This window comes from Pleurodeles waltl, chromosome 7 (genome assembly GCF_031143425.1).
Source record: "Pleurodeles waltl isolate 20211129_DDA chromosome 7, aPleWal1.hap1.20221129, whole genome shotgun sequence".
In the NCBI taxonomy this organism is placed as follows: domain Eukaryota; kingdom Metazoa; phylum Chordata; class Amphibia; order Caudata; family Salamandridae; genus Pleurodeles; species Pleurodeles waltl.
The window spans coordinates 676,800,929-676,821,745 of NC_090446.1; the positions used below are offsets into that span (position 1 = coordinate 676,800,929).

Genomic DNA, 20,817 nt, shown 5'->3' on the forward strand with positions numbered 1-20,817 from the left:
AAAGGACCCAGATGAGCCCCCCATCCCTGAAGAGACGCATCCGTTACCAGAGTGTCGGATGGAAGTACCTGGTGAAACGGAGCGCCCACTGAGAGGTGAGGTCTGTGCATCCACCATCTCAATGACTGCAGTGCTACCTCCGGTAGCCGCATTGTGTCTTCCCAGCGACCTGTTCTTTGGCTCCAATTGGCCTCCAATGCCTCTTGGAGGGGTCTCATGTGGAGTCTGGCATTTGGGACAATAAAGATGCACGATGCCATGGAGCCCAGTAGTGATGTCACCTGACGTGCCGTAGGTGCGCTGGCTCTCAACAGGTCCTGGCACTTCATGTTTATTGAGGACAGTCGTTCCTCCGAAGGATACACTTTTTGTAGTTCTGTGTTTATGATAGCTCCTAGGTAGTGAAGATTCTGCGTTGGAGTCAAGGTTGACTTCTGGTAATTGACCTGAAGACCTAGAGCTTCGCAAACTCCTAGTACAATGTCCCGATGGCTTCTCGCCTGCTCCGGAGAAGAAGCCTTTAGTAGCCAGTCGTCTAGGTATGGATATATGTATATCCTTTGTCTTCGTAGATGCGCCGCCACCACTGCCATACATTTCGAGAAAACTCTTGGAGCAGATTTCAGGCCAAAGGGTAGAACCCTGAACTGGTAATGCTGTAACGCTACTCGAAAGCGCAGGAATTTTCGATGCTTTGGAGCTATTGGGATGTGGAAATACGCATCCTGCAGGTCGATGGAGCACATCCAGTCTCCCTGATGCAGTTGAGGGAAAATTTGGTGAAGCGCTAGCATTCTGAACTTCTGCTTTCTTATGTATTTGTTCAGCAGTCTTAGATCCAGGATTGGCCTGAAAACGCCCTCTTGACCCTTCTTTGCTACTAGAAAGTAACGGGAGTAGACCCCCTTTCCTCTGTGGGCAGGTGGAACCCTTTCTATGGAATTCTTTCTTAGGAGGGCGAGAGCCTCCTTGCGTAGCAAGGTGAGATGAGCCGGATTGTGTTTGGTTGGTGGCAAGTGTGGTGGAGGCTGCTTGAAAAGGAGAGAATAGCCATGTTCGACAATATTGAGCACCCATTTGTCTCTTGTGATAGAGTGCCACTCGTGAAGATGAGCAATAATACTTCCCCCCACCGGAGTGGTGTACAGTGTCGAGGGAAGCGAGACTTCATTGCTTAGTGGGTGCTTTTGGAGTGGACTGTTGAGGTCTACTTGACCCTCGCTCCCTTGTGTTTCTTCGCTGAAACAGAGGGCGTCCCTGTCGTTGCTGAGACCTTTGCGACCAATGAGGGGTTTGAACCCTCTGTTGGAAAGGGCGTCTATCGTACGGTCTGTACCTCCGCCTGAAATCTTTCCTTCTTTCGAGGCCTACCGCCTTCATGGTATCCACCTCGGTCTTCATGCGGGCCATCTCTTCGTCTGCATGGGCACCGAATAGAGAATTCCCGGCAAATGGGAGATTCAGGATACGTTGTTGTGCCTCCTGTTTCAAGCCAGTGAGCCTCAGCCAGGAAGATCTCCTCGCACAGATACCATGTGCGTACCCATGAGCCGCCAAATCCGCCCCATCCGCTGCCGCGCTGATAACTTGGTTAGATACCAGGCATCCTTCCTGTAGAATCTCTTGGAAATCTTGCCTGTCTTCTCTGGGCAGTTTTTCTGTAAATCTACTGAGGGAATCCCACAGAGAACGATCGTACCTGCCCAGGAGCGCAGACGCACTAGAGACCTTCATTGCTGAAGCCGCTGTCCCGCACATCTTTCTTCCCAGAGAGTCTAAATGCCTGCTCTCTTTATCCGGGGGTACCGTGGATGAAGATGCCACCGAGTGGGTCTTTCGGGCGGCAGCTATGATCACTGAGTCTGGTGGCGGATCCTTCCTAAGGAATAAAGGGTCTTGCTCTGGAGCCTTGTACTTTTTAAGAATCCGAGCCGGGGCAGACTTAAGCGAGGCTGGGGCCAGAAAAGTGTCCATGGTCGGCTGCAACAAACCAGGCACTAGAGGCAGCAACTTTTTCGACGCTGATCTCTGTTGTAGTGTCTCAAAGATGATTGATGAGGAGGTAGATGGTTCTGGAACCTCTATATTGAGTTTCTGTGCTCCTCTTAGCAACACCTCGTTGAAAGTGGTTATGTCATCCACTGGTGAGACTCTAGCAGGTGGTGAATCTGTAAGAGTAGGTGAGTAACGCCTGACAGAAGAACCTGATGAAGACCAAGAGGGTGATCTTCTTGAGCGCGACCTGGATCTCCGTTGAGAGCGAGATCTGCTGCGGGACGCTGTAGCCGAGCGCCTAGGCCTCGCGGTCGGCTGTCGAGGAGCTGAACGAGCCCGTTCTGCCCCGGCTGTCGGCGATGGCGTTCTTGGCGGGGAGGCAGTGGGTGAATACATTCGCGAATATTGCGAATCTGGGGAGGCCGCTGGTCTGTTGAGGCTCTCCAGCCATCTCGGAGATAGGTTGATGGGCGAGACATGCCCAGGAGATGCTCTTGACCGAGAAGAGTCGCTCGGTATGGAGACCACTGGAGACTGAGCCTTGTCTGGCGAGGGGCGATGTTCTGCTCCCTGTTGGACAGGTAAAACCTGCGTCGACGTCGATGGCTGTTTCGACGTCGAAGGACGCCCAGTCGGTTGGTCCTGCCTCGACGTTGATTGCCTCGACGTTGAGTGCCTTGACGTCGAACGGCGTTCCTTGGACCTCGACCTGCTCGCCGTCGTGTGCCTCGACGTGGAGCGATGGGAGGTTGACGGCGGATGTTTCCCGTGCCGTCGTGGAGATCTCGACGTCGTGTGTCCTGACGTCGGGGGGCGCACAGCCTTTGGCGGCGACCGGGCATGCCGGCGGTGGCTCGACGTCGATCGGCGGGCTGCCGTCGACGGAGACCTGCCCCTACTCTGATGTTCCCTCGACGCCGTTCCCTTCGACGTCGGGTGCGTCGCCGTCGACGGCGATCTATGCCGGTGGGACGGTGGTAGCGACGACGTCGACGGTGAACAAACAGGTATTTTCCTACCTGTCGACGTCGACCGGGCCATTCTCTCCTGAGAATGGCCTTCTGGATGCCTGGGGAGCGAGGAGGACGATGTTCTTTTCCTCTCCTGAAGCCCATGAAGTCGGATCTTCTCTCTGTCTTTCAGAGTCCTCCTAGACATGTTCTTACAGTACTTACAAGTGTCAGGGCAGTGACTCTGAGGCAGGCACACTATGCACAGAGAGTGGGGATCTGACTGGGCCTTCTTCTTCCCACAAGCAGGGCATTTGACAAAAAGAGAAGGCATTTTTCTGTCAGAAAAAACCTTCCTAGCTCAGACAAAGATGTTACTTGTCGAGTGAAAAGTGAAAAAACGCTTTTTTAAAGAATTTTTCTGAGGAAAACTCAGAAAAACTGAGAGCTCAATGCTCCAGGATCCTCTCAGAAGGAGCCGGAAAAAAGAACTGACCTAACTGTGAACCAACTGTCACCTTTCCTTCACCCCTGAGGCATGGTGGGATACTAGAGGTGCTCAGGGTCTTAAAGGCACAGTGCCAAAGTTTTTATGGTTCTCCTGTGTTAACCTACATGCAGCCTATTGGCTAAGAATGCTTCATTGTTTTTCAAAGCAGTTTTCTCTATTTTTTCACTAGAGTTTGCTACTGCTTACTTCCCCAAGCCTAGTTTTAGGAGCTTGGGTACTTATTTATGCTCTATTGTAGTATTTAAAAAAAAAAAAAAAAAAAAACTTCATAGAAATAAAGCATTTTAGCCTGTTTTTAACATGATAGCCTGCATGACTGTTTGTTACACATGTATAATGTGTATATATTTTATATATGCTCCGGGGTCCCCGCACAAGGGCGGGAATATTCAATGTTTATGACTTTGATGAGGATCCCCTGGAAGAGAACTCCCCTCTCGAAGAGGCAGCCTGACTGGATGGTCATGCTCAACAGCTCAACATACTAGACTCTCCGTGCTTAATCCACAGCAAAAAAAATAAAAAATAATAATAATTTTGGTGTGGCTACTCGTTAACTTCTTGAGAGCTCTGGGCAGGAGTGGTATAGGCACAAAGGCATACAGGATTGCAGAACTCCACTTGAGACCAAAAAAAAAAAAAAAGGTTTCGAGCAAGAGTCCCCTTGGAAACTCCAGAACGCAAAACTGCTGCCATTGCATGATTCTGGCAGAAGCGAACACATCCAACCATGGCTCTCCCCATTGCTGAAAGAGGCTTTGCACCACCTCCAGGTGGAGATGCCAGTCACGATCTGCTGAAACAACAGAAGATGGATGGAATGCAGAGCAAATCAAACGTTCATCCCCAGTCACAGATCTGGGTTCAATCCATCAGGTTTTTTTTTGCTTGCCATGCCATTCCAGTTTGGACCCAGCCATATGCTGAGGGGAGGGGGGGGGGGGGGGGGGGGGGGGGGGAGGGACAGTCCAGCCCGACCAGAATAAATTGTGAGATAAGAGGCGGTGCATCATTATTTGGAGGCTGGATGGTTCGTTCCAACAAAGAAGGATGATGATGGTTGCTGACCTTCTATGATGGTGGTCATGTGTTTCTTTTTAAAGGCTCCACATAAGGATAGCGTTGATGTCCTATTTTTTTTTTTTAGAGATAGTGCAGGGCTGCTGCACTAAAATGTCTCTGGGAAGGCTGGAGTGTTGCTCCAAATTTACTAAAACAGTGCAGTTCTGCTTAACTGGTTTAGTGGTTCCACAGAGAGAGGGATTTTTACCTCTTGGAGTTTAGCTGTGGCAGCTGTGGGCTCCCTTGGTACAGGAGAGTTCTCTCCCACCACAGGAATGGTATCCTTAGTGGTAGGGTGAGGAAGGGATACTTTGATACCCTTTTTACCTGTGGGGCGAGGAGGATTCTGAGGCTTCAGGGCTCCTTCTCTTCTTTGCTTTTTCATGTCAGTTGAAATGAGAAGAAGCAATTCCTCAGGGATACCCAGCATAGATGAATGGGTCCTAAACTCTACCTCAGCCCAACCTGAGGCCTCTAAGTCATTACCTAAGCAACAGTCTATAGGCAAGCTAGGTGATACCACCACTTGCTTTGGGCCAGTATTCTCCACCCCAACTAAGTTGCACTACAGCTAAGGGGAAAGACTGAGTGGAGCTTTTGACATCAGTAACCTGGTACTTCTGTCCAAGGAGTTGTTGTGCGGGTAACACCCGGCTTTCAGTCACCAAAGTGATACTGGCACCTGTTTCCCGGTAGGCCTGGGCCTCAACACTATTTATTAGAATTGTCTGCCTGTACTTGTCCATGTTAAAGGGACAAGCAGCCAAGGTGACAAGGCCAATGGCCACCAGGTGTGACAAACTGTCTTAAGGGTTTCTACACCTACCCCAGTTTCTATAATGGACCCAAAAGTGAACCACACTACACCTTTTGTTTGAATATTGCCAGTAGTCCCACCACTATTACTACTACTGCTAGGGGCACTAGAAGTTGAAGTGGACGTATTAGTGGTGGTAGGATCAGGAGCTTTACCTGGGCAGGACTTAATACCTTTATCTCTGCACACATAGCACCAAGGTTTTTTATTGAGTAGAGTGGGTAGAAGAAGAGGTTTTATCCCCACCCCCAGAAGAGTGCTTCTATATTAGAGTATTGCTTACAAACATTCAGAGGCAGTCAACTCTCAAATTCAATGGGAAAAAACTGTGTTATGACAAAAAGCAGTAGATACATTCTTCTATTTGTCAATCTATTTTTAAAACCTGCAACCCCAAAATAACTGCCAACCCCGTCCACGCTAATCTGATCTGTGCCACTGGCATTAACCTGAGCGGGCTAAAGTCTTTAAGCAAACATAACCTTGAATATAATCCTACACCAAGTGGTTTTGATCTAATAATCATAGGGCCCTTGGCCTGGGAGGGAAAGTAACATCCTTAAATATTCACAACTTATACACCTCTTGTGCTCATCTGCTAAAAACCCATAATGAAAGTGTCCACTGCGGGCTTTTCCACATCCCTTTTCACAAACCTAAGGCTTCTTTGGGTGGTAGATGTGTTCTACTACATCCTCAAAGAATTTTCATTACTCTTTTATAAAGAAATACATTTTATTTTTGATTTGAAAATTATTTCATTATCATTGTTCCAGAAAGATTTCTTGTTTCTTACAAATAAGTCTTTATTTACTGTTTTACAATTCAATTCACAATAAGATATAGTGTTCATTAATTCTCTATTTAATTCTAATCAATTACGTATCCACTTTTTAAAAATTGTCTTTTGTTCCAGTTTATTCTGAACATTTCTTCACCAGCCTAATCTGACATGTCCATTTCATTAAAAGGTACCTGACAACATGGGTTTTGAGAAAATCTCCTCACTTCCTTAGGACAGTCTTATACCTAGGTCAGAAAACATTATCAAACAAGAATAATAGTGTGTGATCTTACATCTGTGGCCATCACTGGTAACAAACAAGTTGCTTACCTTTGGTGATGCTCCGTCTTAGTTGGGACTCTATCTAACCACAGATTCCACACCTTGTGAATTTTCCCAGGTGTCAGACAGGATCTGGAGATCTGTTTTTTTTCTTTTTAATACCATTCCCTCGCGTGTCGATAGGTGGAGTTGTGCAGCTCTGCATCGGATCCTTCCCCGCCCCAGATGTGACTTCGGGGATCCTATATCCAGGCCACCTCCGTGCATTGACATCCATTTCTTTGATCTCCCTCCACAGCTTTGGAGACCCAGCCCACAGAAGTCACAATACGCCTGTGAGCAAATCTCTAAATTGGGATGCTCCACCTTGTCAAAGCAGTAACTCCTCCATTGGTGGTTCTCTGAATTGGTCCAGACCAGAAAAATACTGCTGGAAAGACAGGGTGAAATGCCCGTCCGGCTTTACCTGGTTACCCAGGCAACTGTGCTTTGTGAACCTGTGAAGGGACACCCACTTAGCAGCCTGGCAGATGTTCTAGCACAGAGCCCCAGTGCAGTGGTAGCAGACTTCGCTCAAGTGGAATGAATGTACAAGCCTTCTGGGGGACGATATTTGGCTAGCCCACAGCAGATCTTAATCCATAGCACAATCCAACAGGAAGGCTCTATTTTGCACCACTTCCCCCCTTTATGCATCAGGGAAGCCCACAAACATTTGATTAATCAACAATGGTCTCTGGACGAATCAATGAAACGACTGAGGGCCCTTTTGGCATCAAGACAGTGGTGATTACCTCCTCCGTCGAGGGGTGAGGCAGAAAATAGAAAGCGGCAATGTGATGGATTGTCTGATTTGGAAGGGCATAACTAACTTTGGCAGGAATGTCACTTTTGCCTAGAGGACCAATTTCTCTGGGAAGAACAACGTGTATGGATGCTGGACAAATAGGGCCAGGAGCTTGCTCACTCGCCTTGCCCAAGTAATGTTAATAAGGAAGACAGTTCTGGTGGTCAACAAACAGAGGACAGCTGTGCATCAGTTCAAAGGGAGTGTATATGAGATAAGTGAGAACAAAATTAAGGTCCCACAGCTGCATCCCAAAAGGTGTTGGCAGGAACATGTGGATCAGCACCTTTAAAGAAACACATCATACCAGGGTATCTAAAAAGTGATGGCTGATCAGGTAAATGCAAAAAGGACGAAAGAACCCTTATCGTTTACCACAGCAAGCTCAAGTTTGGCTAAAGATAGACAAAACACAAAGTTGGCAATCAACTTTGCATTCAAGCATTGGACGTCACGGGGTGAGAGCACCAAGCAAAAAACGTCTCCCAGTGTCCTGCGTACACAGTTTTGGTGGATGGACGCCTAGCTGGCAAGATGACAAACTACCCCGGGAGGGAGCTCAAAGGCCGTAAACTGATGCAGCTCAATCCCAAACATGGAGGTTTAAGGTATGAAAGCTCAGATGCAGGGTCAGGCCCTGCTGTTTAGACAAGAGAGTTGTTCGTTCTTGGCTGCTCTAGATTTCCAAGTGTACAAACTATTTGAGTGACAGCTTTTGCCAACCAATAAAGTTTTGGGATTCCAAGCCTACCATTAGGCTGCTGAAATAATACCATACTTCTCTATCTAGCTGCCTTTGGACAAATGTACACAGCACATAGCTGGGCTATCCAGCAATAATTATTAGCGCATGAAACTTTAGGAAAGCAGCAGTAGGCTATGAATACCAAGGTGTAACCGTTGACTAAGGGTTCCAGAGACAAGGCTAAACTTTAGACCAAAAAGAATTTCCACAGACGACCTAAATAGAATTACATGGGTTTGTAAATATTAAGTTGTTTTCTATTTTTTTTTTTTTTTTAATAAAGGAAATTAAATGGACAGCGTGGACAATGTTTGCGACGACGGTCTTGAAAGTTAAAGGGAGTTCCTTGAAGTTCTGGTCTCAATATTCAATTTCTTGCTTATTTACACCAAGGTTAGTGATATGAAAATGGACCAAATATGTGACTTAAGCTTTTGCCTTACTTTAGTCTCAAAAGCCTCAAGTAAACTTAATCAAAAATGAAACTTTTCTGGAACAGGAGCAGCAAGAACACACAATGATCAACATGAACATGAAAAACCAATTACAGATCATCAGTCTCAACAAAGTCCCCTCAAGCTGCTCTTTCTTTGTTGCACGCCAACACAAGTGTTTTTCTGTACAATCATTTTTCAGTATTATGATTCAAGTACATAATGCACACTTCCCTAGTACTCATACACAGGCATTTTTGTGCTGTCTTAATGAGGCTGTCAGACAACATTCATGAGGCCACAAAACAGGCAGGGTCTAGTGGCCCACAACCACTGGAGAGGAGGCTTTTTGCCACTGCTGTCCAGGTGTCTGTCTTACTATGGCTCTGGAAAAGTACAATTCTTTCCACACTAGACTCTGAGTTAGCCAGGTGAGCAGTCACAGGCTTCTAAGAGTGTGGGTACACAGCTTCAGGAATAGATACCACCTGCTCCACCCCCTTGCTGCGCAATAAGATCAACGTCCAGCACAGTAATTCTCTTTATAGAAGTACTTTATTACACAGCAATCACTAAATCCCATTTCACATTCAATAAAGCATGAATAACTGAGTCACAGGTGTGATTCTATGTACAATCAGAGGCATCTCAAATAATCCAATTGAGCTCCCCCCATTCCTCCATGGGTCCTCCCCACCCCTCAAGATCAGCGTTTGAGGTAGGGTCTATATATGCAGCTTCAACCCCCCAATCACACCCTCTCCAATTAGTCTTAGCATTTTGTCTCTGAGGCCTAAACCTGTTCAGATTCTTACCCACATCACAGAAGCAGGGTTGGGCTGCACTCCGCCCTCCGGTGGCTGCGTAATCTTACTGGTTGCACAGAGTTTCCAGGTGGAACACAGCAGTCTTCTAGAGAGCTCCACAGAGGTTGGCTGTGCATCGCTTAGAGGTATGTGGCAGGAGTGGAGGCTTCTGGACAGCTGTCTGTGTGTTGTGCCTCATTACGACACTGCAGTAGCTATTTGACTCGAGGCACAGCTCAGTCAGACACGGGTGCTTTTTCTTAAGCACAACAGCCACACACCCACAGATGACTGTTCAGTGCGGCAAACACCAGGTAATAACCCCGATTCTTCATGAGACATTGGAGAGGCAACTCTTTGGTTGCTTGGTCTTCCATAGTGGTCTCGACCCACCAGCACACTTGGTTAATGCTGAGTCTTGCAATCTAGCTGTGGGGCATATAGGCCACCTACAGGTGTTTATCCCAGCTACAGTCAGGCTAACCACTTAGGCACATGGAGCTGTGTGCCCTAGTAGCTACAAAGAGGTTAAGTCACAGAGAGCGCACTGCCAAGCTCAGCAGTACCGCGGTTCCTTCGGTGTCCTTGCTTAGAGTGCCTCTGACAAGCTGACCCTATGCCAGGATCAACTACACCTGCCCCTTACACAATCAGCTCCTCCTCCAGTGTTGGAGCTTCCTTCCCTTGCTCCAAGGCACTATGTTCTAGAATCCAGGACAGTTCAATAATTACTCTTTCAGCTCATACTCCAGGCAATGTTCCTTTGCGGCAGGGGAATTGGCTGTCAGTGCAACACCATCTCTTATCTGTGGAGTAGCCCGAGAACTTTATGGAGTAACCCCCATTTGGGAGAAAAGTCCACAACAACTAACAATAATGGGTCTTAGGCACCCATCCTCATAACGATTTTGCAGACGGAGGAAAGTTTTCCAGGTCTGTTTCCTTGGAACTGGTTTGAATTACTTACATTTTCATTTGTCCTATCCAGGTCACAGAAGTACAAGAAGGTATGAACATACTGCACATAGATTCTTCTCAGCTCCGAGGAGGGGCTGTAAATAGCTATGATCCTTCAAATGATTCCTTTCCCTAACAGATCCTGCAGGACTCATTCTACACCCGCTGTCTGCTACCTAACAGCAGCAGCAATCTGAGTCATTTACTGTCCAATGCATCAGAAGGGCCCTGGCATTTATAAAGAAAGCCTCGTTCCTCACCAAAGAGTCTGGTGTCTCTCTCTCTCTCTCACACACACACACACACACACACACACACACACACACACACACACAGGATGTCTCCTTCAGTCTCCGGGTTCATCGTAAGCAGCTGAAATTTTAGATGAATTAACCTGTAGACACGTGTTCATGTCTCACCAGTAAAAAAAAAAAAAAAAAAAGGCCTCTTACTATAATTCACTCAAAACAGTATGCTGCTACCACCACACTTATTGTTGAATTCCACAGAGATACACATAAATAAGGCACACCAATCCCAGTTCAGAACCGATCAGTGTCAAAGATCATGCCTAGGTCACTGCAAGCACATAGGATTAGTGGGTCGCTTGACCAAAAGTAAAAAAAAAAAAAAAAAAAAAAAAAACAGGATCACATATCTATGCAGTGAGGGCACGCAAGGCAGGTAACACAAATGTATATCATGCATGGAACATTCTGGTCCCAACAGAGGAGCTTTCATTTTGACATCCTGCACCACGCACAACCAGGTTTGAGAGATTAGTGTGCAAGCGATTGACTCCGTGGTCGGGTGTCCTTCTACTCACTGTTCTGGCTCTGGGGGGACTGGGTACAGAGTATGGGCTAGGGTTACAGACCGCACACACATGAAATGGCTATTAACCGCCCCTTGTCTTCCACTGCCTGGTTCTGCCATTTAAATAATTACCGACTTGCAGGGACTGACATTTGAGCTACACATAGCCCAGAATTCTGGTCTGGTTCTCACCCCTGGAGAGCTTCTTGTAGGGAGAGGATTCATTATACTTAAATATATAAAAGCAGCATGCTGTAGCTCCTGAGGTTGGGCTCATTCAGTTCCCCAGAGATAACAGGAGTCTACACAAAAAAATCTTTCAGCTATCAATCCTAACCTGAGGAGAGATCCCTCTGGGAAAAGCAAGACCCTCACCCAATGCTTCATCATCAGGCTTCCTGGACCCAAATAAGTCCAAAGTGGGCTGCTACCACAATAAGTGTGGGAACAAGGGTTTTTGACTAAACTGAGAATGGGGGATTATATACTCCATATTAACCAGAGATCCAGAAAGAAGATTAAAATATCTAAGGTTAACCAAACCTATGATTTATTAGGGGCTACCCTGCTAGAGTTGAAAGAAAACACAGGGATAAGTAACAAGGAACTAATGGCCCTATCATCCCATCATGGTCAACATGTTTCAGCCATTGTACTATGTCCCACCGGGTCAGCAGCCTTCTTCAGGACCTACATTCTCTGGTAAACTGGCTAAACAAACCTTTCCACTAGTAGGTAATGCCCCTGTTATCCAACTGTCCACTAACAAACCTAATAGGACTTGTCTTGGCACATAACATTCATATTATCAAAAATAACACTAGAAGTGTCAGATAATTGCTCCTGCACAAAAACTTAGGAGACCTTAGCTCCAGGCAAGTCAGGAACAGTGCACAGCCTGTGGAACCCAAGAGGGGATCGCTCTGTAGTCCCACTCTGAGACATGTCAGGTCTTGAGTTAACCATCCACACTTAAACACTCATGCAAGATAAACATTCACCTCTAACAATGTGTATCACTAGTGTTATGTGCCATCATAATAGCACTATGCCCTAGGCTGTGCGGTTACATTTGGTGAAACATTGTTTTTAAAGACGCTCTTTATAGGTTGGGCTGTTACTAATCATAAAAATGTGGCAAAGAAAGTAATAAGGCTCAGAATCCAACCTTATTTAAAAAATAAAGAAAGAAAAGCCCCAGGCACTGCTGGTACTGGCAAAGGTGTTCCTATCGCCAAGAGAGATATTCAGCTCAGTCGTTATTTTGAACAACAAGGTCAAAGGTGTGTATGATCTAGTGTGCCAAGTTGACACGCATGGATGTAACCCTTCAGGTATACTTGGCCACCATCTTAGAATATGCTGATATTCTGGCCCCACTGAAGGTACTATTTCAAGGAGCAGGGGGAGCTGGTTGAGATTAGGGCATTGCTGTTCAGCCTCTGTTGCTTCACAAGTTAACAAAGGTGGTTGCAGAATTTCTGAAAACCAAGGGAGTAAGGTTAATGCTGTTTTTGGACATCATCCTCATGGTAAAGAATCTGGCTTTCCTAAGGGAGCACATAAGACAAACTTGTGTCAGAGTCTAAAGAGTCATGATTATATACGTCAAGAAGTCAAATATAGTTAGAAAGAGAAAGATGGAATTTCTAGGCTCGGAGCTGGACTCGGTCAACAACTTTACAACTCCCAACATGCAAAATCATCAATTTCAAGAAGTAGGTATGGGAGAGAGTTTCAGCAAGACATCATTTCATTCTGCATTCTGGTGGATACACAGTGTCCCTTTCAAAGGGACTAAAGGCAAAAATTTGATAGTGGTTTTACCTGATGGAAGCCTGGAGTGGCAGTGTCATCTTTGGTTCAAGCCCAAACATGACCATGGAGTCAGAAGGCAACAAACCTAACTGGGACACAAGTTGCAGAAATAACTACAGGAAAGTGTTAAGAATAGTTTACAGATTAACTGTCTAGAGCTCCTGGTAAGTTTTTTATTTTTATTTTTTATTTGTGATCAAGTCCTTAATGCGAGACAAGGCAAGGTGTTGAATACTGCTATAGATAAATATAAAGTCTGCAGTCAGATACTTTATTTTTGAAGCACCAGGTGCAGACTCTGGACCTACTTGGCCAAGGGCTTCTGGCCTCATTGCCAGTACTGTCAGACACCGACAGAGGAAAACATGCAGAGAGTTGAATACAGTCGCAGAACAGCATTCCACACAGCTAAAGGATTTGGAAATTAGCACCATGGGTGCCACAGGTGCTTATGAGCAGATAAGGCTCCAGTCGGATGGATACCAGCTGCTCAACCTTTGACGTTTTAGCAGGGGAGACCAAAAATGGAGACAGACATCTTCCTGCAGGACTGGGCAAATAATTTAAACTACGCCTATCCTATATGTCACAATGAATGTGCACATACTCAGAGAGTAAAGATGGCACTATTGAGACCAGTTTGGAGGTTACAAGTGTGGTTTCCAGTTCTTCTCCAACTTTCTTGGCATTCCCAGTTGCCTCCGCCCCAGACTTGTCAGATTCTGAAAGACACAACAGGACACCAGCTCCATATGTTGGAGTGGGTCCCAATGTTTGGATTATTTCAGGAGATGCTGGTAAGTAACACTAATTATGAGTCAGTCTGCCCAAGTAATCTCGAAGTCTTGGGCAATTTGCACCCACATGAGATACAGGTCAGCATGGGAGAAGTGATTACACTGGTGCACAGACAGCTTTGGTGCCATTAGGGGGCTCCAGTGACAACATTCGCTAATTTATGACTGACGTGATGAAGGATGATTGGCCTGTAGAACTACAAATTAATTTAGGTCAACCTTTTCCACGGGTCACTCTGTGTGTAAATGGATCCCTGACTGTGAGCATCTCCTTGTTTGAAAACTTTATAAAAGGGGTCATATTAATTAATGGTGTTAAAAAGTAATGTGATTCAATGCTCTCACCATTAGTAAAGTTGACTTACAACACACTAATTGACATCACAAACACCACGCAGTATAGCGACAAAATGTCAGCAGCATTAAAGACATCAACAGCCCAAAAATCAGTGAGATTGCTCAACACAGGTTTCTAAAGACCCACAAGTAATTTCTTACTGTTCCCTTCCTCCTGTATAATTTAAAGGGGAGGGCTGGAGGGAGAGCTGAATTTACAGCCCCCTGATATCCAAAGAGCAGCTTTCTTTTTTCTGGTCTGATCCACCTAGTTTACGAGGATTCATTTTTACCCCCACCTTATACCCACTTATGGGGAGAGAGAGAGAGTGTGAAGTTTAAGGCCCGTTGTTGCCTTAATCAGGGAAGCCAGAGACACAGGGGGTCGGGCACGTCGCTTGGACAAATGACCATTGCTCATCCCACCTTGCCCAAGAGCGCATGGGTTGCCCCCATGAAATGCAATGCCCATAAACTCACCCTTGATGCAACATATGGAATTAATATTATTGAAAATATTCTTAAAGATGAGATTATTTATCACAGTACCATTAATATACTGTAATAGAAAAATATGAACATAGTATTATTTGTGGGTGGTAGTATGTGTTATGTAATAATTTTTAGCTTTTAGGTGACGATGTTGCTGTATTGTGAGGTCATCAATATTTTATTTGTGGCGTTACTAGTGGTTTGATTCTCTGCTGTGAGAGTTTATTTATTGCTGACCTAAACACTACCTGCAAATTTCAGTGGTCCTATGGATATAATTAGTAACACAACTTCACTTTAACTGTGTTTTTCAATTTCATTCCAATTTTTTAAACACTTGTTAAGGTGTTATAGCCAAATATAACAATAACTTGTGGTCAACCCACTGCGCTCTGTTGTAACGTGCATATCATGGGCTGGCCTTCTGTGCTGGGCTGGGAACAGAACCACCAGCCATGTCCTGTAACCAACCTGTGCTGTATATGACCAAAAGCAGTCAACAGCAGAGGTTGGCTGTAGGGTATAGGAAACTGCTGAAGGTGCTATAGGTTCAGAAAATATAATAATCCCTAAAAACACAAGGTTAAAGATAAGATAGTTATCTTTGATTAGAATACCTTTACAAGTGTTTTTTTTTTTTAAAAAGGTTGAAATTCACTCTACGCCAGCTTTTACTTAATCATTTGCCACCATTCTGGAATCTAATACCTCAGGAAGAGTTTAGATAAATATTTTGGGAACAGTGAGGATTTTCAGGGTATGTTAAGGTGAATAACGCAGTGAATCTTCGGAAAGAATGATCACACAGGCATCTAGTCAGGATGACAGAGTCTTAAAGAATGTTGCAATCACAGATTAATGAGTTGGCAACATGGATCACATAAAAGAGCCTTAGCAGGCTGTGAGCAACATTAAATTGCTCTCAGTACATACACAAAACACCTCACATTAAACAGGAAGGTGTGTAGAGCTCAATAAAGTAAGCATTAAAGCTTATAAAATCTCCAAGCACAGATTGTTCAATCACACTTATACTTTCTCCTTCCCATACCATCTAAACCTCCGACCCCTACAAAATTGTCTTCTCCTTTATGCAAGCTTCTTAAAGTAGGATACTGGCATTGCCTATGTTCAGTCAGTGTAAGAGGAGACCACAAAGTTATGAAGCCACTGATCATTTTATCTTCTTAACTGAGCAAATAAGGACACTGTCCTCTACAACCTAAACTGCTGACCAAGTAATCTCCATTTTATGGGTACATCAACTGAAAGAACACAGTCAAGGGAGCCTCTGGTATCAACAGCTAGCCCACTACACAACATTTTTGCAGCTTATTAATAGTAAACCTCCCTTGATACACGTGTACTTCCTTTTTGGGGATTTAAGGAAAGGCAAACAAAACATCAAAACATCTAACAATAAAATAGATGAGAGCGTTGATAAAAACAGATATTTTCTATGAAAGAATGAATATAAAAACTTTCCTTAAAAAAATAAAATAAAATAAATTAAAACAAATTGACGGGTAGACCCAAATTAAAAATCCGGTACCCTTTAACATTCCCACAGCACCTTTGAGATAAGCGGGTAATATGTAATCTAACCCACCTGTTACTGCTTCTAAACATTACTGACTGAGAAATATTTTTGCTCACTTAAGATAGCTTAATCTTTTTTTGATGATGATGATACCATCCATAGCAAGAGACGGACAGGGCATGTGAAACCTCAAAACATAAGATTGGCTATGTTCTCATTTGATCAAAAACAATTTTTCAAGAAAGGAGGACATTTTGAGCGCAAAAGTTATTTACATATGGTAAATGGAGATGGTAAAAATGTTTGAGGCAGCATAATAAAAGCACATGATTACTCGATAGGCCAAAGAGATAAATAAGCCTTTGCACTTCTAAACTGCTCTTTTGCCTTGGTGCTTTATATTTAAATTAAAATATATTTTAGCAACAAGTCTAAACACTATCAGAGTAAGAAGGATCAACTCACAGTAGCATATGGGTACAAGTGGGATATAGACAAGAATTTAAACGGACATTTGAAGACTGGAAAAGAAAATATCTACATATATAAAGATTTTAATCAAATGTTTCTTTACCACACTTGTATGAAATGAAAGTACAATTGCTTTAAAGACATCTTTTCTATTAATAGGACTTGGTACTGTTATTGTTGCAATTTTACAAAGAGGTACTTTACAACATTTTTTACAAATATGTACTCTTAACACACATACTCACCAGGCATGGGGGGCACACCAGGAGGTGGTCCCTGACTATGCGGTACTGGCATTCTCATGTTGGGAGGGGCTGGCAAAGGAGGCAAAAGCATTCCAGGAGGAGGTAATCCAGGTGGTGGGGGAAAAGGAATAATGCCTGGCAAAGTCACTTCATCTACAATTAAAGGGTCATTTCCATGATCGAACTGGCAAAGATCCCCACGTACACAAAATCCCATCTCTGTAAATTAAAAAGAATATAAATTACCTCATTATAATCATTAAGAAGCAGGTGTAATAATAAACACAAAGCAGCTAGAAGCAGCCCTGAACCAAACACCATGCTTTTACAATAGAATTCCATCTAGAATCCAACAGACTGGGTAGTATTGTTTTAATGCCCGCCGGGAGGTGGGGGTAGTTTCTGCAGGCAAACCATATTGCTAATTCTGATCTTAAGAGAAGGAGAATGTGTCCCGTAGAAGAAATTTGGGGATGTAAGTCCATTTTGTTTTGCGACTCACAATTTGTGTTTTTTTGCGAACCGCAAATTGTTAGTCGCAAAGAAAAATGTACAACAGTGTCAACCACACTCTTTGCGGTTCGTAAATGGGTCGGAAGGGGCCTGCCTTAATAATATGCATAAAAATCATGAGGCAGGTCGCAATCTCCGACCCCTTTGGGAATGGCTGCACTCACAGGGGTGGTGGCCTGCTGGGGTCATCAGGCCACCATGTCTGACTTCTTTACCAGTAAAGAAATATTTTATTTATTTATCTTTTTTCATTTAAATGCAGCCCGAAAACGGGCTGCATTTCAAAAACAAAATTAAACGTTGAAAGGAGGCAGTGATCTGTGGGACCTCTGAAAAAATGTTGCCGCCCCCATTCACAAAAGGGAAGTGGTCCCTTCCTGTTTGAGAATGGGTTACCACCAATTTGAAATCGGTGTTAACTGCGATTGTTTTGCGACCGCATTCACAAATGCAAAATAATCATATACCTGGGCCTAGGAGTGCCAGTTAGGAAGGGATGCCCTTGGAACGCCCCTTCCTAAAAGGAAGTCGCAATCTATATCTTGCGAGTTGGCAACAGGATACAGACTCACAAAATATGGATAGTACATCCAATAAGGACATTTTGAGGTCACAGAAGGTGAATTTCGCACTCTGCGACCGCAAAATCGCGTCATACATCCAGCCCTTGGATATTTCAGTGGTTGTATTTAAAAAAAAAAAAAAAAAAAAAAAAAAGTACTGGCCTGTACCTACAGTTCTACAGATTTTGGATCTTTGACAAACTTGCTCTAAATGATTCTTCATCATCAGGCTTGGTATCCCCAGTGAAATGTTGCATGCTGGATTATTAAAACAACCATTTAACTTATTTGTATTCCACAACCTCATCATTTCAGTCAAACGTCCGATAAGGTGATCTGGCTCACAATCCCTCTCTAGTGTTGCCCATTTCCATTAGGATTTTGGTAGCAAAACTGCAGAAAGAATGTATATAAGCCTCAAAGAAGGAGGAGGTTACAATGTAGTATTCCTATAGGGCTAACCTAGCCAAAAGGCAGCAGAGCTATGACAGGGTAAGAGACAATTAACAAGTCAATGAGTGCGAAGAGAGGTAGTTGGCTCATGGACTACTGTGTAAGGCTACAGGATGTCACCGCAATTGATTACGGCAGGTTAGAACATAGCTGTGTGATCAAGATCTGGGGTAACTAATCTTGTTTGGTCAGGTTCTATCAGTGTATTAAGTCTCCTATTGAAGACCCTACAGGTGATTACACTCCCAGTAAAGGTGTGAGAGTACTTTCTCTCTTTCTTGAAGCTGGTTGGCTCTAGCAAGCATTAAATCAAGCTTTACAGTGCACGGCTGCCATCTGAAATGTAAAGTTTCTGAGGCAGATATTTCAGGGTCTCATAAAGGACCACTATGTGCATCACCCAGGCTATATTTAGTGTACAACGTGCCTCAAAGGGTAGCCTGCAACTAACTTAGTCTGCAGTCCGACAGTGTTCTGGCTGTGGATGGGCTGAGAATCACCAGAGTTGGTGAGAGTGTTTTCAAGATGAGCCAGGGACAAGGTTGTGATGGCTTTGTAAATGATGGAGCTGGTTTCGAAAAATGGTGTGGGTGAGCAAGGGAAGCCTACATCGTTCCATCAAGATGGGGATGATCTGATCATAAAGAAGTACGACTGGCCTCATACCTCATGTGCTTTGAATTTGCCTACTAAGGTTTTTAAATGTGCTTTAGTGTGTGTTTGGCTGCAGAACCTACCAAGGCAGAAATGATCGTCTACTAAAGATGTATTATAAATGTGCAGGACTACCCAGGGGTGTGGAATTTAATAAAATATCTACTTTTCCAGGGGACAGGTTGCTTCTTATATCTACTTGTCCAGTAAAAAAAAATCTACTTGCCCCTCTGATGCCATGTAGTGTGGCGACAAATTATGGCAGCAATCTCATTCTGTAGGAGCTCCGATAATAGCCTCTCTGATTATGCCAGGGCAACCTTTCCACAAATCTATGTACCGAGGCTGGAGGAAGCAGTAAGCAATAGTTCCAGGGCTGGAATCCCTTTGAGTCTGCAAACCTACTAGCTTGCATGTTTTAAGGATGTTAACGTGCATGTTTTAAGGATGTTCACTAGCTGTTCTCTAATCCTTCCCCATACTGAGAAGGGTTGGAAATGTACTCCTGATATTGGCAGAAGTAGAAGTTCTACCAGGATTGGGGAAAAAAAGTGGTCTGAGTTAATGTTAATTTGTAAACGGTCAATGGATTTTCACATGAGCAAATCTACACATTCATAATTGTGCTAAAATACAGTTCACTGATGTTTTCTTGGACTACAATTTCCTTGTCTACTTCTGTAAGTTCTTCTGAATTTTGGAAAGCCACTAATTCAAAGACAGATAGCATGGGTGCACTTTTGGGACGTTCTTTAAGAATTGGGTCCCTAATTAGGTCTGGCGTTGACAAAGACATTTTGTTTTTATTAACCTTCTATTTCTCTCCATCTGTCTTTCTGTCTATCTAATCTATCGGCTGGTTTTACTGTGAGTGATCACATTCTGTTTCACAAGGAGAATGTTGGCACACAAAATAGCTTTGTTCAGTGCAAGGAACTAATGTGGCAATCAGTGGCATAACGAAACTGGAGGGGGGACCCTCTGCAAACAAGGAGCCCCATACCCCCCTCTGGCACCCACACAAGGCAGGTGCTGTGCTGAGGGGGTCCCCTGGAGGGGTCTCCCTGCACTGTGGGGACTGTGGGAACATTGTTACACCACTAGTTTTTATATTTTTGCTTTTTGCCAGTGTTTGTTACAATTGGGAAGGCCTGGCAGCACCAACAACAACAAAGTGTTACAAAAGCCACGTTAAAACAAGCCATGCATTGACTAAACCAAAAGGCTCACAACAAATGTTGGACCGCTTGGCTTTGCCAGTGCTTGTTTACTTTCATGCTTCCATAATCTTGTTAAAAATGTTAAATTGATTCTCCATTAGGAATGTTTTTTTAGAAATACTACCATGCATCACACATTTTGCCAAATGAAACTTCAAAGAAATAGCACCTACAATTTCATAGTAGCGATAGATTTTCGTTTACTACCTGCATTTTTTTCTGAACATTTTATTTTTAAAGCAAAGAATCATCACTCTTGCTTACAAGCTTCTGCAAACATTTGCGTATAATCAGAGAGCATTCTGGGCATTAACCTTAGCCTCATATTGTCAAACGTGTGTACACTTTTTTTCTGGAACCACTGTCAGTAGTGCAGTGTAACCTTAAAAGGTTTTTTTTACGGCACTCACCCTAATAATAAAGGCTTTTCAATAATGAACCATAAATACAAGTTCGAACACCATTAACCTATGAACACACATATTACCTCAACTGCAGACAGTCCCCTCTCTGTAAACTGGCAGCCAAAGGGTTTGTGTTGCACGGGGTTGGGCCTGCTTGTCCCAAGGACAAAATAAACATGAGAACTTGTTGCCCTTGAGCCAAAACAATATGTCCCGGGCATCGGGCGATAGGAATTCCACATCTCTGCTACCACTACCAAGATGCATTGTGTAACTCACCAGAGCATTTAATCAAGTAATCAGGT

The 20,817-nt window shown here is 44.1% G+C and overlaps 1 protein-coding gene across 3 annotated transcripts in view; it reads right to left on the reverse strand.

Annotated features, from left to right (window-relative positions):
- The window catches only part of RBM27 (RNA binding motif protein 27), a 622,061-nt gene that overhangs the window by 384,841 nt on the left and 216,403 nt on the right, over positions 1–20,817 (reverse strand). For all 3 annotated transcript variants that reach the window (XM_069244680.1, XM_069244679.1, XM_069244678.1), the window contains exon 8: positions 16,706–16,924. In XM_069244680.1, the coding sequence (XP_069100781.1) occupies positions 16,706–16,924 (219 nt within the window). The remainder of the gene's footprint in view (positions 1–16,705; positions 16,925–20,817) is intronic.